The 17,682-nt window shown below is 35.2% G+C and overlaps 1 protein-coding gene across 8 annotated transcripts in view; it reads right to left on the reverse strand.

The window, feature by feature from the left end:
- The window catches only part of LOC113500865 (fatty-acid amide hydrolase 2-A-like), a 33,724-nt gene that overhangs the window by 11,364 nt on the left and 4,678 nt on the right, over positions 1-17,682 (reverse strand). For 6 of the 8 annotated variants that reach the window (XM_026881768.1, XM_026881765.1, XM_026881764.1 and 3 more), the window contains one exon: positions 559-727. In XM_026881768.1, coding sequence (XP_026737569.1) covers positions 559-726 — 168 coding nt within the window. In that variant the 5' untranslated portion in view covers position 727. Of the gene's footprint in view, positions 1-558; positions 728-3,856; positions 4,584-14,610; positions 17,067-17,682 lie in introns of those variants that run through there. The other 2 variants (XM_026881767.1, XM_026881766.1) reach the window with 2 other exon arrangements.

Genomic DNA, 17,682 nt, shown 5'->3' on the forward strand with positions numbered 1-17,682 from the left:
CATATTTGTACCGTCAAAGTACTCCCTATTTCCTTACCCAAAGCTTCACAGCCGTTCGATATACAAGGGACGCGTCATCGTGTATACCATGCAAACATACATAGTATACTTATATGTTGCCATGTACTATGTAGGTATACACAGTACTAAAGATCACGATTCTTAGAAAACCTAATGCCTTCTTTACTCGAATTGCTGTTATCAAATGCGACGTCTTTGCTAGTAATAGACGACGGTTTAATGTTTCATATTTTGAATTTCCATGAATTCACGCTACAGCGTCTACTTTCAAGGGAAAATCTGAGCTAAGTATTGTCAGAAGACGAGTCTTTCTTTACGCAAGATAAAGTAGCACTAAATTGGTGAATTACCGTCGTCTCTTTTTCACTTTTCTTTTTCTTCTTTCTCTGTCTTACTTTAAGAGGTAATATTGTAAGCCCATATTATATGTACTTCAATATCAGCCAGCAAGCAAATTGCTTCATGATATGTTAGCAGAAGATGTCTCAAACATTTGATTCGTATTCTTTAAATAATACCTTCTAGAATAAAACTTACTTCTCCATTCCTGACAGCGGCAGCTAGCTCACACGCGCTCTTCAGCAGTATGGGGTTGGTGACCGGCGGTACTCGTCGATTGCTGCGCCCGTAGAACCAGAATATGGGCCCCAGAAGGAAGTTGAGCAGACGAAGTATTATGCCCACCAGCTGGACTCCTACCTCCATCCTGGGAAAGAGGATATTATTGTTGTCACTTGAATATTAGAAGTCAAGACCGCCAATTTTTAATATAATATTGTAGAGGGGGAGGAATAGGGACAGTCTTATACACGGCGTAGAGTGGCGTCCAACTTCTATAAAATGAACTCCTTTTAATGTCGCTTTTTGGGCGTAAGCTCTTGTTGAGGAAGCGGTATCGTCCGTGGCACTAGCACACGAAGGGCAAAGGAAGGAACATAGGTAAATTTTATTCATTAGAAGTCTGACACTCCCTTCCGCTTAACCCAAAGCGGAAGGTGTCATTTGATGATCGGGAATAAAAGTGCATTTCTTTACTGACCTGAAAAAAATTACGAAAGCTCAACTCACACTGTCAGCCCTGTACTTATACGGTCAAGTTAAAACATTTCCTGAGATTGAACTCGTACATATGAAAATCTCGCGTCGAATGATCTTTAGTGACTGTAATAAACGCGTTTTGAATGTGGTTATATATTAATACGGGAGGGTGGAAGACAGATTGATATTATGAACAGGTGGCATTCAAATTTTCCATAAAAACTAGTGATCTTTGACAGCTTTAGCATTATACATTTGCATAATCATAAAAGCGTTGATATCTTCTTTTTGGGTTGAGATGACTATTCTCAAATACATATTTTTATTATATTAATTTTTTATTTCCTGGTTGTGAGATAATCCTAAATGCCTAACTACGAATTAGTTTTACATCAAATCAAATAAGTAAATTATTTTCAGAAAACTTCTTGTACCCACGTAATCCGAGGAAAAGGTAAATAAGGACATTATAAAATATAGTATATCAGGTAAATGGGAGACTAGCTGGATGCAGCGAACCGTATTTTAAAAGGTAGAGATCTCTCTGAAGGCGTTATCGTTAGTTATTTTCCCGTTTATACCAGGAGAAATTGTAGAAGATTTTCTAGCAGTAAATTAGAAATGTTTATGTAGAAATAAATATGGAAAACGACCTGATATTACGAATAATATGTAAGTTTTTGATAAAGGTTATACAGATAGAGCAAGTATCAAACTCTAATAACATCTAGAAAAAATATAATCGGAAACAGTTTTGTACCATCATTAATCGGTGTAAACCAGGGACCGGCCGGATACTCATTGAAAGGGTTTTTGAAGGGGTTTTTTTAAGCGCTTCAAGAAAAAACCCTGTGACATATGTTACACCTTCGAACGGATTACTGGAACCCTGTTCTGAACAGGTTACCCTTTACTACCCTGTAACACTGTAACAGGGTAACCCACTCCAACCTAAGACAATGCAATATGCACTCTTTATCATAGACATTAGTTTGAAAATAGTATAACCACGAGCGCACGTGACATCTTACCGCCCAGCGGCGCCATTGTTGCATTTACCGAGCGACTTGTAAACATGGAATAAAAATCATTGTGGATATGATCTTACAGTTTAATTTTGCTTGTCGCACTTTTCAAACGTTGTGATATATATTTTTCGTGTCTATACTTGTAGACCAGGGTCGATAATTTTTAAAACCAAATTAAAAAATAGTAGGATGAAACCCATTAGAAAAGGAAATAATTTAATATTATAAAAATGAAAGGAAAAATAATTTACGGGTGATCTGAGGTCGGGAAGGGGGTGGGAGTGACGTTTGAAGAGTAAAAAACGGTTTTTATCAATTTCCGGCAAAACTAAAATTCGTATCGAAAAAAGTCAAATGGCAAAGTTCTAAAAGAAAAAGATCTAAAACTTTTGTGTTTACATTTTTTTCACATAACCTCAAAAATTATTTGAAAAATCTTAAAAACCAAGATTGTGGTTTTTTATTTTTATCTTTTACAAAAATTTATTTTTGTAACGAAATTTGGTGAAAACTTACTTTTTTGTGTCCCAAATACGCTGTAATTTATTTGATTAAAAATATTTATTTTTTCACCTTATTTTGAATTAATATAAAAAAACACTCTAACTTTCAATCGAAAATTCACCCGTCAAATCTTCTCAGAAAATGCAAAAAGTGAAAAAAAACTTGTATTCGATTTTTTTTTAAATTATTATAAATAATATCATCTAAAAAATTTGATCTCATTTTGTGTTCAATAGACCAATAATCGAGGAAGGTTTTAGGCTAGGTATATAAAATTACGCTGCAACTAATAGAAGCGAAGATTTAATGGAAAATGTGGCAAATACGGGGAAAAATATTAATCTTCGAGGGCTTTCGTTCAAAAATTCCTAACTTATATCTTCTAACCACGCGGACGAAGTCGCGGGCAACAGCTAGTTACCTATATGACGTTTCGCGCGTAGGTAGTTTGTCCGAGAGGCACGACGCGTCGGCGATAGAAGAAAATCAGCTGTAGTCTTAGTAAAGCAATGAGGGGCCGCTAGGGTGCAAGTATGCAGCTCAAGTTTAGTGGGTAATTCAGGGTAACACGAATAAAAGCCTTTCGTGAAGGTAACCACTTCAAAGGGTTAAGTTATTGAAGGGGTTAACCCCTTCACGTGGTTACCATAATGAAGGTGTTAACCATTTCGCTGGGTTTCGAGGATGTAACTCGAACAAAAGGTAACACTGCGATATGAGTTACCCCGTGTACGGGTTACCCTGTCAAACGGCTTAACTCTAAAGTGGGGTTGTCCGGTCCCTGGTGTAAACCTTCAAAACAACAATTATTTTAGGGAAAACGCTTAAAATGGTATTTCCTTTTTGTTTTTTTAGTAGTTAGGTGTTTATTCTTCAGTTAATTGCAAACCAATGCAGGTATTAATTAAATAAACTTGTTAGGGAGCTATAAAATCAAGTTATTAGCACATAGCATTAAATGCAGGATAAATGTCAGTCAAATGTTGATAGACCAGTAGATATATGCATAAACGAATATAAAAAGGATTAGTCCAATCTATTTTAAAACGTCTTTTATATTAACCAATTATAATATTATTGTTAGTCGACCATAAACGAGAAGGTCGCCTTAGAATTAAATATTTATTCAATCAAAATATGAATTTGTTAAATTTTAGCGGTTATTTTTAGCAGATAGGTCAGGTTTCAAACGTACGACTTATTATCAACTTTATTGTGGTGCCCCAAACAAGCGTACCTATACATATTATACGGATATCGTGTACCTTCAGAAGGTCTTCTCCATGATTTCGAAAATAAATCCTTTCACTGTTTCATTTTGAGCCAAGAACGGCAATACCAAAAGAAAAATCCACAATTTAATAACACATCTAAATTTATAAAGCATAAAATGCAGCAATCCGATCTCGTTCAATTCATCTGTGATTGTGATTCAGGCAATGTTTACTAAAAGGCTGTTCTTGTACATTTTGCTTCGGTTGCTCTCATTGTTGTTGTGTTATGACATTCTGCAGTCCTGTCACGATTACAAATGACTTATTTGAGACCATGGAGTATTGTTGCGCTCGATTCGGTGCACCAATAAGGCGTGGAGAGTGGATGTCGATTTCAACTAGTTCGGTAGTGCATATTAATAGCTTTGAGTGTGTTTTGAAATTTAGACTACTTTACTTTTACAGTACTTTTGTCCTGTATCTTCAATACTTCTTTTACTGAAAAGCTAAGCTGACGAAGAATAGGAAGATTAGAAAATATGAATCGTTCATTATGAAAAAGTGCGATTAGTACTCTGTCTGTCGCGGAGGAATATCCACAAGTGGTTTTCTTTTTTTCTAGCACAATGTTACTTAGGTAAGTTTACAAAATAACTCAACAGGTTTTACATCGGGAACTAGCCTTAATGCGCCCATGTATAATTGTAATTGGATAAGTAACATCGGGAAAAGAACGTGTTGACCACGAAAATCTTTGATGACGAATTAATCCCTGCTAATATTATAAATTCGAAAGTAACTCTGTCTGTCTGTTACGCTTTCACGTCTAAACCACTGAACCGATTTTAATGAAATTTGGTACAGACATAGAGTTGACCTTGAGAAAGAACATAGGATAGTTTTTATACCGGACTTTTGTGGAGTTCTCTTGGAAACGCGATATAACCGACATCGATGCGGGCGAAGCCGCGGGTGAAAAGCTAGTCTAACATAATTTTTTGCATAAGGATAACAATTACGTTTCTTATAAATCACAGAAGTAAAGGAAAGATTTTTACCCGTTTATCTGTGTACACACTTAATCTATAATGTTGTGGATAGTAAAAGCCTTGCTCTTGAAAAGGCATAGTTAAAAAGGAGGTTAAAAGGTAAAGGTTTTAAGTAGGAGGATGACCATTAACCGAGACCCTACTCTAGTTGGGTCGTTAATGTACAACAAGGATTCGGAAACCTTACTGATAAAGTTGTTGCCAAGAATTCCAACCATTACCTCATACCCGCAAACTCACCAAGAGATCTTAAATTGAACCTTGTTGCCACTGTATAAGCGAGATGGCATTACGCGTGGACTAGATCTCTGTCTCGCATCCATAATCACAAGTCTTGGTTTAGAAGATCACAATACGAGCACAGAATCTTCTTTTTCATATAAAATTGTTGGATATAATGCACTACAACCTTGGGATTAGTAAATAGTCTAGAACAAGACGTCTATTTAGCTATTACGTCACAAGTAACGTTTATGAGCACAAGGCTTATTTATCTTACTTACAATAAGTATCGGCCATGCATCCTAAAACAGCAAACATTACTAATGGATATTAAGTATTGGTTCCGGTTTAAGTACCACTTGGCTTTTTGAAGAGACTTTGTTAATTATATAACAATAAAACTTGTAAGTGCGGCGAATCAATTATTAGGACAAATTTCTATAAATGATAAACAATCATGTTGCACAAAACATTATAAATAAAATAAAATAAAATAATCTTTATTTCGGATAAGCAGCATCCATATGGGTTAGTAAACAATAGAAAAAACTTATACCTATATTAGTACACTTACAAAGCTATCTATTTGGAAACCAAGTGGTTGTTCAAAAAGTATCTTTGAGCAACAACACCTAACAAGGGAGAATCATATCTCTCCGCTATGATCTTCAGGATGAAGTTGGAGCTATTCCGCACGCATTATAAGCTTGCGACGTATCTAATATTACATTTCAACGAATATTTTTAAAAGAAGCTAAACAAAAGCCCTTTAAAAAGCTATTAACGTTGTGCAAGCGAGATGCTGCTACGCAATGTGTAGTGCGCTATCTTGCTCCCACAATGGCATTAAATGGTCCTGCTTTATAAACGTATAGTGCGATCACTGTTCTATGGTACCCTTATAAGATTGATAAAGTCACCTAGCTACTTACTTGTTGTATTTTAAAAACAGTTAGGTACCTTATACCAGAGCTTTTCTTATAATACAGAGCAAAATTTATACCATACTAGCTGTCCCGGCCAAATACGTATCTCCTAACTTTAAACCTTCCCTGCACTCTCAAGAATATTTCAAGACTGAAATAAGCCAAATCGGTTCAGCCGTTCTCGAGTTTTAGCTTAGCGAGACTAACGAACAGCAATTCATTTTTATAAATAAAAAAAGACGATAAATGTATAGATTATTCTTTCTCGTAAAATACCTCGCTGGTCGATTTTGTTAGGTCTAGAGACCCTAACCACCACGTCTTCAAGTAATATGTATTATCATGGCTGTGGAAGCGTGACAGCGCCTTACACATTGTAGAGCGGCATCTCTCTTCCTCATCCGCCATAGTATTACTATGTACTACTGCGTGGCTGTTGGCACTCGGAGGTTTGGTTTTTTGAGTCAAAAGCATTGAAGCGTTGATTTGGATCTATCGTTTGTATTTGATGGTATTAAACGCAAATGATTGAATAACACAGTCAAGGACAGCTACTACACTTGTATAGTCGTACGTGACAACTATACCAAATGACGGTATTACCCCAGATTGAACAGAATTCAGATATTAGTAATTTAATGATCCGTCTATATTTACTTATGCATATGGATGAAAAAGTGATAGAAAAACTTTGAAAAATGCTGACGAATAATATAATAGCTACGCGCACGTACAGAGACATACAAGAAACAGCTTAACAATTAGTGTAAATGTCAAGTTCAATAGTTAGGTCGCAAATAAATATTTATAGCACAAGTATCGTTATTGTTAATTCTTTTACAAATAAGTTTTCATGAAAATGTGTGATTTAACGTATTGCAAAGAACTCATCATTTTAGTCTAGGTTGTTTAGTAAACGTTGTACCTATAAGAAACATTATAGCAAAAACTAGTTAAATCATAATGATCCCATTAATTTGGCAATTGCTGCAATTTCCGAGAGGAGATTGCTAGAAAAAAGCTAATTTTGCTAAGGTGACCTGGATGTTGTAAAGTCACATAGAACAAATATTTTTCAACTAATTAAGTCGTCTGTAACCCTACACCCAAAAAACTTCAAAACATAAAAAGGATAAACCAAACAAAGTGCCACAAACGGTTTCGTATTTTAAAAACAACCGCCACAAAACCCGCGCGTTTATTATCAAACATTGTCTCTGCCTAGACAGTGGCACAGATTAAAGCAACAAGTGTGATCGATACGATGTCGTCAACCTCCCATAGAGCAGACAGCCATGTTTACTTTGTAGGGCGTTCGCCTCGCTTTCAAAGCACTGGTGGAGGAACAGAATGTATAAGTGCCAAAGGCTAGGGTTTCTAGCAAGTTTGACAGCGATAAAAGGAGGTGAGACAAAAAAAAACATGGACGAAAAACTTTGTTACTGCGCATAAATTAGTTATAAAATCTAGTAACCAGGCAGCTTTCCGGATTAAAACTAAAACTCTATTCTATACTGAAGCAACAACTAAAGCCGCGGGATGCAGCTAGTCTTTACACTTTACGACATCTTCTTTAAAATCTTCGGAATGCTATAATTATACTAAAATATTACCATGACGTGACTCGTGAAACGATCTAGCTTTTAACTAGTTCAGTGGAAACTGGGCTTGGCTCGAATGTGAAATCTACAGGTCATTACATGAAGCGTGCTATCAGCAAAATAACTGCATTGGGAAACAGTACATCGACTGTTAGGTCCACCACGCGATTTTCACGTTTAAAGCAACGTCTGTAAGGTCTAGATTTTCGTAAAACATATATAGGAAAGGTAATTACGGGATAGGTGCTCTCAGTAGCGTTATCTTAAAAACCATAATGAGGTGTACGTTTTAAGCAGGGTTTTTATACACAAGCTGGATAGAAATTAAGAGGAAATCAGGAAACTATCTTGTCTATGTTTGGGACGATAACTGTGTTACTATCCGCAAAAATACAAAAATACTATTCTGATATTGCTCGCATCTTGAAAAAGGCCAATGGCCAGAAAATATCGACAGAACTCGCATAGGCCTTCGGATTTATTGATTGGAAAAAAGTATTACACATTGTTTTCCCCTTTTCGGATAATATATTTATAATCTTGTTTGAAATCTGAATCGGTTTCGGTTTCTTAAAGGGTAAAACTGGATCCCTATTACTAAGGTTCCGCTGCGAATCTATCTGTCCCTCTGTCATTAAGCTATATCTCATGAATTGTGATAGCAAGACCGTTGAAATTTACACAGATGATGTACTATCGCTGTTGCGGCTATAATTTATCTGTATTATAAGGTCATAAGTTCAATGGGTAATCTTTTTTTACAGCCGTTTTTACGTGAGACACTGATGGCTGTAAGTAATAATAACGTTAACAAGCTTCAATATTTTTTTTAAACTAGATACTTGTAATTTTAAGTCGACTCGCCCTTACCAGCTTAACTTCCGCAAAAAAGTACCTTTGAAGGTGTTCAGAAATTAGCACCTTTAACGTATGCCATGCCTAAACCTATGATTTTGTTTGTACAATCATTTTAGCAGAAGGACTTTGGACTTTGGACAACAGCATTTTTCAATGTATAATTTATTTGTGTAAAACTATACGCTCACGACTATTTTGCCCACCATGAAATAACTAGAATCTGAGTAACAATTCAGACATACTTATTCCAAATGGGTGAATAATGTGAATTGAAAAAGAATTGAATAGTTCTCGGCGCAGTACTTTATTTCAGTTTAAAAAATAATAATTTTAAAACACTACACTATTTCTAAAGACTTAACCGTGGTCGGAGAGTGTATTTATTCGTTTTCTTTTAATAAACGTGGTACAACGTTTCTTTCTCTCTTGTCGCTTTAATTTTTTCTTTTAAATTTTTTTCTAGGTAGGTACATATACTAATGTATTTAAAAAAGTAACATTTGAAAACTATTTTTGCATTTTTTTGCGAATGGCGATACAGTTATCGCCACAACCATTAACGAGAGACAGCTTCCTGATTTCTTCTTAATGTTTAGGTATCCAGCTTGTGCAAAGGCCCTAGTTAAAACGTTCTCCTCATTTATGATATTTAAGAAATATTCATGAGTTTTTGTTTATATCGCTTAAGTGAGGTTAACTTAGTTTACAAGCCACAATCACATGAAAGAGTAGAATATAGGTACCTATATATTTAATGGCAATACAGGAAGCTTCTTCGGACAATTTTACCTTAAGGGTAAAATCTCTACTAATGAGGCTCTGCTGTCCGTCCCTTTGTCTGTCCGTCCGTCCGTCTCCAGTCTCGTATGAATAATATAATCCTATGTAGAATAAATGGAACTTTCAAAAACAAGTGGTTAGCACGTTGGTACTTAAACTTATCCTAAGTAAACACAAAGATTAAGGTAAACATGCAAAGGCATCCCAACATTGTTTTGTACTTAGTTCAAAACAAATGTGCACCGATGGTCCAGGCGAAGGGGAAGTTTGTAAGCATCCGTCATAATCAATAATTCTCACGGCTGTTGTGTGACAGACTACGATACACAATTTTTAATGGCTATTGGTAACCTAAGTTTTTGAACTGTTTTAACACGGAAATATATGTTAGTAATATAATAGCAATGTGTAATAGCAATGTAGTTCATGCTCTAAACACTGAACAATATGAGGATATTGTTCAGTGTTTAGAGCATGAACTACACTTAATTAAAATAAGCATTGCCTTAATTAATTACCTACTTCTACAAGATAAACTATAGATAAAGTTTTGAAATAGTAAAAAAAATATGAACGATTATGTACTTTTTTGAAGTATCTAACTATCTGCTTGAATTACTTTGTGAATATTTAAGGAGATGGGATTTATTTAGGTAAGTAACAAAAAATTCGGTTTATATCTTTTAATGACAAGAAAATCGTGACGCAGTTGGTAATCGATTTCAGTGTCAGTTAGCTAATGAAGAAATCAGAAGTAAAAACAATTTTTCAAAAGTTAATCAGAATGACCAAAAAACGTAAAGTACATATATAAGTCATTTTACTGACAAGATGACAAAAACAAAAGAGGATCACCAAAGAATGAAATTTTGCCGAGCATCAACTGCAATATGGCTGAAGACTTTAAATCGCAAATACGAAGTAAATTCAATAATATACGAAGTAAGTAATATAAAATAGAGTAATTCCATCATTAAACTATCATCATTATATTCAATAGGACGTTATGTGCGTCTGACATTGAAGTCTGGACCACGTAGGCTTGCGTAGGTACCTACAGATCACATTAAGATTCGCATCTCAGTTAACGCTTATGTTAAATGTATTTCCAACCAGGTCATTGCTGCTCGTCTACCTGATATATTTATTTAATTACTTGTTTCGCCTTTTAACTGTTGGAACTTGTGAATTAATAACCAAAAAATAATTAATGGCCCAAAAATAATTTCGCTTAGTGATATTTAGCCAGACTCTGATAGTGCAAAAAGTTTTTTCTTGCAGATATGATTTAAATTTGGGCAAGTCCCACGGTTTACTCGCTCCCGTTCCACCTATAACCATGGGCCTGTGTATTTTTCCGGCAGCGATCGGCAATGTAATTGCCACCAATAACAAACACCCTTGGGGATACCGTCTATAATATTTAAAATACACCAGAAATATCCGCAATACAAATATTAACAGCTTTGATTAAGCAAACAGCAGGGGTCAAAACTGCTTCGACATAAGCTAATAAACGTTTGGGTAATTACCGCTTCTGAATGGTACGAGAACATTATGTAATGGTAAGTCGCATTGTTTTAGGAAGATATTCATTTTTATCGACGTTTTTATTACCTGGTTAGGGTTAAAAAGGTAACTGATGGATAACTTTACCTCAAGATATTACCCGAATGAAGATCAACCAATTTATAATAATGGAGGGAGATTATACGGAATATCTTTTCAGCTAGGTATATATTATATTAACCTTATTAAGTGGTAAAACTGCAATTTAAATTATATAGGTATTTTGAATACCGTTATTGATTTCAGAACTGCTTGATTCACAAATTATAACGAAACAGCAGCAGACATCTATCATCATTTGGGGAGTGGTCTGTTGTTGCATTCAAGTTACTGAATAGTAAAAGTACAGAGTCGGGTCTTTGCCCTGCAATGAGACACGGTTGCCTCTTAATAATTAATGTTCGTGCACGTGAAAATCGATATTAGTTATCTAGGACATGACTTACTTTGCTAGTGCTGTTTGTGTTTATTTTCATCTATATTAAGTAAGGAGGTGCACTAATGAGAATTTAATATGCAACGTTAGAAGCTATGGCACTCTTGAACACTAAGTATGTTTGCTGTATACCAAAGGAGTTTTAGTTTTGACTACTGTCGTCATATTGTTACTAGATTTTGCAATAAACAAGTGAATTATGAGTCTATTCATCCAAAAAAGGTAAGGTCATAACTAGAAGCGTTTGGACATACCCTACGTGCCCGAGCTTAGTTTAAAGTCCTGTTATCCAGGAAACAGTACACCTAACGTACAGTGCACCTAACGAAAAACGAATCGCGAATATAAACCGTATGCCTTGGAAATAAAGGCACTGTTAATGTGAGCATTGCTTCCACAGTTTCGTTTACTGTTAACGATCGTTTTTAACGATCGCCCTTTCTCCGGATTAGCATCTACGATACATTCAACCTTCGCTTCAGTTTAAATCCGAAAAAAAGGATTTAATAACTGGTACTTATATTAAGCCAGCTCAGATTAAATTGCTTTTATATAATAAAAAAAGTTAGGGTTTTCATTTTTCAACCCTTATTTGGTCAACTTCATCGGAATCTATATCCATAATAGATGTTTTAGATAAATTTTGAATACTTAAATTTGTATGAGGTATGTCTGTTCTAGATCTTTATGTCAAACTGTCGCTACTTTACCTATTACCTAGTCTATCTACTGGGCTAGCCTAACGAACTTATTTTAACTAAAACAGTTTATTTATTACAAAACTCCTGACCTAGCTTGTATCCTACTGTGCAGGTCTGTGCACATAAGTGAGCCAGAGATTTCCAACAGAAGGTAAACGCGTTCTGGAGCAATACATGGTACCTCGCGACAAGACTAATAGAATATTAATTCAACTATGTTCAAAATAAACATGCAATTAACTTACCGTTTACGTACCACAAACATAATTACATAGCTTAAGTACCAATAAAAATTACAAAAATTTCCCTTAAAATAGCAGCACGCCTCGGGATGGAATTCATACAGCATACCAAAATATGTGCTTGCTTGAATTTTAATTATAACAATTAAATATTGTTTGCATTCTGCGCATGAATTAAATTCGGTTTTGTTTTAGCGGCAGGGGACAGTAACTGGCTTATTTCTTTTAGGTAGGAAATAGAAAAAGAAATGAAATATATTTTTCATCGAGCCCCTTTTCATAATTTTTTATTTGTACTGAAAGCTTCAATTTGAATTTTCAACCACATATAAAGAAAAACAGGTCAATTTTGCGTCCCAAAGTTCGTTGCGACACCAAGGGACTAGTAATTATGAGAAGGGACCGACTCGTTCAAAACGGGCCACATTCGGTATAGTGCGTCTAATTTTATTATCAATTTAATAAAAAAGGCGAATCAAATCATGCTTTTGCTTCGCGTTTTTCAGACAGTGATTAGGTTAATTTTTTCATTCCAACATTCCATTCAATCACTGGTTTATCAAGAAGCTGACGCTGACCACTTTGGAACAGATTTTAACAATATATCGAAATTTATCCAGCCTTCTTCCCATCGTACATGTGGTTGCTGTACAACCTGGTGTTAGAATTCAGTAACCCGTTGATACGTATGCCCATACCCAGTTGTTATTTTGTACTTTACAATCGCAACATCCGGTTAATAAATACTCTTTATCGGACCGTTTCTGATCCGGAAGCATAGGTCATCATCACCAGTAATCACTACAAAACTTGAGGACGTGATTAAGTAATCAACTAATATAAGAAATTATGTAAAGTTTTAAGACATGATGATATGATAGGACATGATGTCGGTTACATTATGTCCGATTAAAAACAAAGAAAGGCCTTTGGTTTATCATATAGAGATAACATGTCAAGTCCAACTATTTCTTTAAAAACATACAGAAATATTTGTATATGCTGTTTGTGTATCGACATCATTGATTGTATCGAACCTTGTTAAACTTAATTAATGTAGTATTAAATGCTATTTCTAAAGCATTCAAATTGGAGGGCAGCATAGAAATGGAAATAATTAGGTAATTAGATTTCTATGGAGGGCAGCATAAGAATATTTCGTTATGACTATAAGCTTTTTTACTTACACAGATCTTTCCGATCTGCACTGAGTCTGAGTGTAGACTTGACAGCATTACCGGGTTCATGGGATGGATAATCAGCAGCAATCAGAATTAAAAATGTTTTTAATAGTACGTGGAGAGGTAGTCGAAAAATCCCTATGGCCACATGAGTAGACGCCAGACACAAAACATGGCTACGTACAAATGTCATTGTGAACAAAATGTTGGTTCGTTTATCCAATAAAAATAACAATGAATAATTAAATATGATTGATCATGATTCACACGCAGACCTGTTTGATATATGGCTGTGGGGACATGTTTCATTTTACGTATACCTAGATGTTGAATTAAGGTCGTATTTAATAAATTCCTGCCTAAAGCTGTGAAAATAAATAAGGTAATTATAAAAAGACCAAATTAGAGAAAGCCTGGATTCCTAAATATTGGAACCCGGAATCGCCATATTGCTGTAGGCAATGTGATTATCAATGAGCAATCATTTTATACATATATTATGGAAAGAGACTTTGCTCCACAATAGGACCTTCACAAGCTGATGTTATTATTAATGTTGCATGCATGTTTTTGATAAGGTCTGCGACCACGAGACACTACAGTTAGTTATCAACAGACTTTCTTATCAATGCCAGCTTTCAATGTGAACTTAATACGGCGACAGCTACAAAGCACGTTAATGTCAAGCTCCCAATTCAAGTGGCAGACAAAGTAAGCCACACGACACAAGTTCCATTTCCAAATGACAATGAACTGAAAACTCGGAAAAAGGTTGGAATAATAAAACTGTCTAGCTGCAGTCAAGCGTCAAAACTCTTATATCGCTTCGTTAATCATGTCGTGGCGAACGCTAGCAAAACTAGGTTAGCAATGTTAGCATCGCAGAAACAAACAAATAAGCTTAATGAGTAAGTTATCGTAGCCGGGGAAGATGTCTTGTGACTCTTGTGCAGTTGTCGTTTACTCTACCGCCGAACAAAAAGACATCATCGCCATTCTTGTAGCAGCAACAGCATTAATTTTCCTGTGCACAAATCGCTTTTTTTCAGAGTATTGCTTAAAAGTTATTGATAAGCGACAGTATAATTTGCTATTATTGAATAAAAACAAGAAAACGATTGAGTAATTGCTAAAATTATTACACTGTTCCCTTAAAGAAAAATCTCATCTAATTAATACTATCATTTATCGAAATTTATTAGCGTAAAAACCTAAATAATTACAACATGCAAATACTTACGTGTAAAATTAAAACAATAAATCAATACACCACGCACGAAAATGAACAAATTCTATCAACTTTCAATATTACAGAAGAGAAAATCCAATAAATAATTTTACGCGGTTATTTATGACGGAAAGCGCGGGAATGCGCGCGCAAGCGAACACGGGTCACCTACACGGTAGCTCGGTCAAGACTAACATGGACTAAAGCAACGTCCATTCAGCCTCTAAGCGGCGCAGGTAACAAATTGAAAGCGATTGGAAAACTCCGGGGAAATGCTCAATTGCTCACAACAACGTTGGAAACTATTTATTTTTCTTATTACACTTAAACAATTTTTATTTGTTGTTTGATTAGGTTTTGAAGTTTTTTTTTTCTTGTGATGCTTTTGATTTCGCTTTTACTTTCGCGATATTGAGGCGGATAGTTACATAAAAATATTTCTATTAGAACAGACGCCCGAATAACTTTTTACTGGAACAAGCCGTACCTGAACCATTTTATTGGAATTCACGTTTTACGAAAAATTGTGTGGTATTCGCAATAAGCTTGCTCCTTCAACAAAGAGTTGTTATCCTTTTGGCAGTTTGCCTAAACGTGAAGACACATAAAGACAACTCAAAGAAGTACAAATGCATTATACAAATCTACTAGTAGGTGCAGAACAATACGGGTTTGTTGTTCCCCGGATGAGTAGGCAAAGGCATTAAGTTTCAAACCTAAGGGCTAGATAAAGGCAGTGCAGGAAAGAGGAAGAATTTTTTCGGTATTTTAAATTTGTAGGAGATCCTACGTCACATTTTCGAGAAGAATGAGACTATTTATAAAAAGTCTACTCGTACTTTCCGATGGAAAAATGAGCAAAAACGTGATAAAGCTTTCGAAGAACAAAATTCTTAAATACTTTTTCAGAAAAAGGTGTGGAGCAGTGATATTTTCGTTATTTCCTAGAGCCGAAATATAAGAACTTCAATATACATCTAGCTATTAATAACATATTTTGTCTTCATTAAAGCGATTTATTTAAGCGTTTCTTATAAACTCACGAGTTGAACATTATGATTGACCTTGAGCAATCAACAAAGCTTCTTGAAATTCTTGTTTTATGTTTATTTGAACTTGAACGTATATTATGACATAGTAACTAATGGTTAAGTTGTATTTGTATTTGCTTTGTTGATATAGGCTTACAAGTTCAACATACCTGTAGGTAATATTCGTAGAAGACTTTAATCTTTAAAAAAATTGCTAAAATAAGACAAAAAATATACTGAGCGCAGCAGAAAAGTTTGTGTTGGAATTTTGAAGATTTGCTTTTACCAGAACGTTTTTTAACGAAGTTTCAAAAGGAAAGTTGTGCATCGGATAATCTAAAAACATAAAACTAAAAAGGTTTTCGCTTAACTATTTTACTACGGAACTCTAATGGCTGGGTAATGCTTCGAAAGGAGGATGTTTGTAAATCTATCACGTTTAGGTACGTCACTACGTTTTTTAGGTCATTGGAAGTTCATGCATCAGCGTTATATTGTAAGTTATAGATTTACTACAAACAAAAGAAGAATTCAGACTGTCCTTTTAATTTAATCATTTTACTTGCAAAATTCGTGCTCTAAGAGCGCATTGGTACTGTACAGCCGTTTAAAGATGGTACAGGTCTAAAAACCTCTAAAAGGGGACCTAACCATTACTGTAAACACCGAAGAGTGTGGTTGTATATACAGCGTTTAATTTATTCAACGCCAAAGTGTTGTTGAGACATCTATTGAAGATATTTAAGATATCTGTTGAAAACCTTGGGCGATTCTCAGGCAAACTGACTTTGCAGGGTGCCTAGGATTAGGTGTGCAATGAATTCATCATCATTCTAGCTTCTAACCGGGTGCAGCTTAGTGCTAGTGTTTTATAAGGAGCGAATGCCTATCTGACCTCCGCAACTTAGATACCTAGGTAACACGATGCCTGCTGGTGAGACTGGCTGTATGACTTTCTCGCTTCTAACTACCCGACTGTCAAAGATGAATAACAGCCGGGACCCACAATTTAGCGTTCCTTCCGAAACACTGAGGAAGTCATTGTGATATAGTTCTACATATATACTGAACGACCGTATAAAGCGTAACTTAACCTGTGATCGACCAATTTGTGCAGCTGTAACGTAGCCAAGAGTTCTCTTGTCATTAGACTAATAATGTTATTTGCTCAATTGTGTAACAGAGTGGAGTCTATGAGGCAACTGTGGGACGGTTTCCAAAGAAAATAATATATATAAACATTGTGTTTATAATAATTATAATCCACTTAAAATACACAAGAAAATGTAGAATTTATTGCGGTATTTAACTCGGTAAATATTCACATCCGACAATGAGCAATAAATTAATTCGAATTGTAAATTGACTATTTATTATTATTTATGAACATAGGTATGCTCTATTTAAATGATATAAGTTCAAGACTGATCAAAATGTTTCAGGAAAGTTATGACTTTGCATCGTAATTTATTATGACTGTCGCAATAAACAATTGTTATACCTACATTGATTTTAACGTGAGAAACTGAGAACGAGTGTGATCGGCATTATGACGGAAAGTTTCAAGATAACGCGTAAAGGACGTAAAACTATGACGTCAATCTGAGGATACTTACTTTTATTTTTGGACAAAAATCGCTTTATTTAATTATTCCTGCTATTTATAGAATACGGTAGTGATTGTAAGTACATAAAAATAGTTCTTAGGAATTTTCCTAAAGTAATATCGGTGACTTACTATGAACTTTCTGGATGTGTTACTGGCAATCGAAACGGAAGAAAACTCAAAAATGATTTTCAGGGGTTATAGAAAGAGGGAGTAAAGAAAACCATTGATAAAAACTCCTTTTTTGTTCGGATGGGAAACCATCAAGTGATTCTTTCCGTTTTGAGTTGAGTGGGAGTGTCAGACTTCTTCTGACTAGAACCCGCCCACATCCTTTGCTCTTCGCGTTTCGGGACGGTATCCCTTTCGAAAGATCCCGTTGCCCCGGCAGGAATACAACTACCTACCTAAGAAGTAAGAATTTCTTTCTGTATTGCAAAAAGTAAA

The sequence above is a fragment of the Trichoplusia ni genome, chromosome 14, assembly GCF_003590095.1.
Source record: "Trichoplusia ni isolate ovarian cell line Hi5 chromosome 14, tn1, whole genome shotgun sequence".
NCBI lineage: Eukaryota > Metazoa > Arthropoda > Insecta > Lepidoptera > Noctuidae > Trichoplusia > Trichoplusia ni.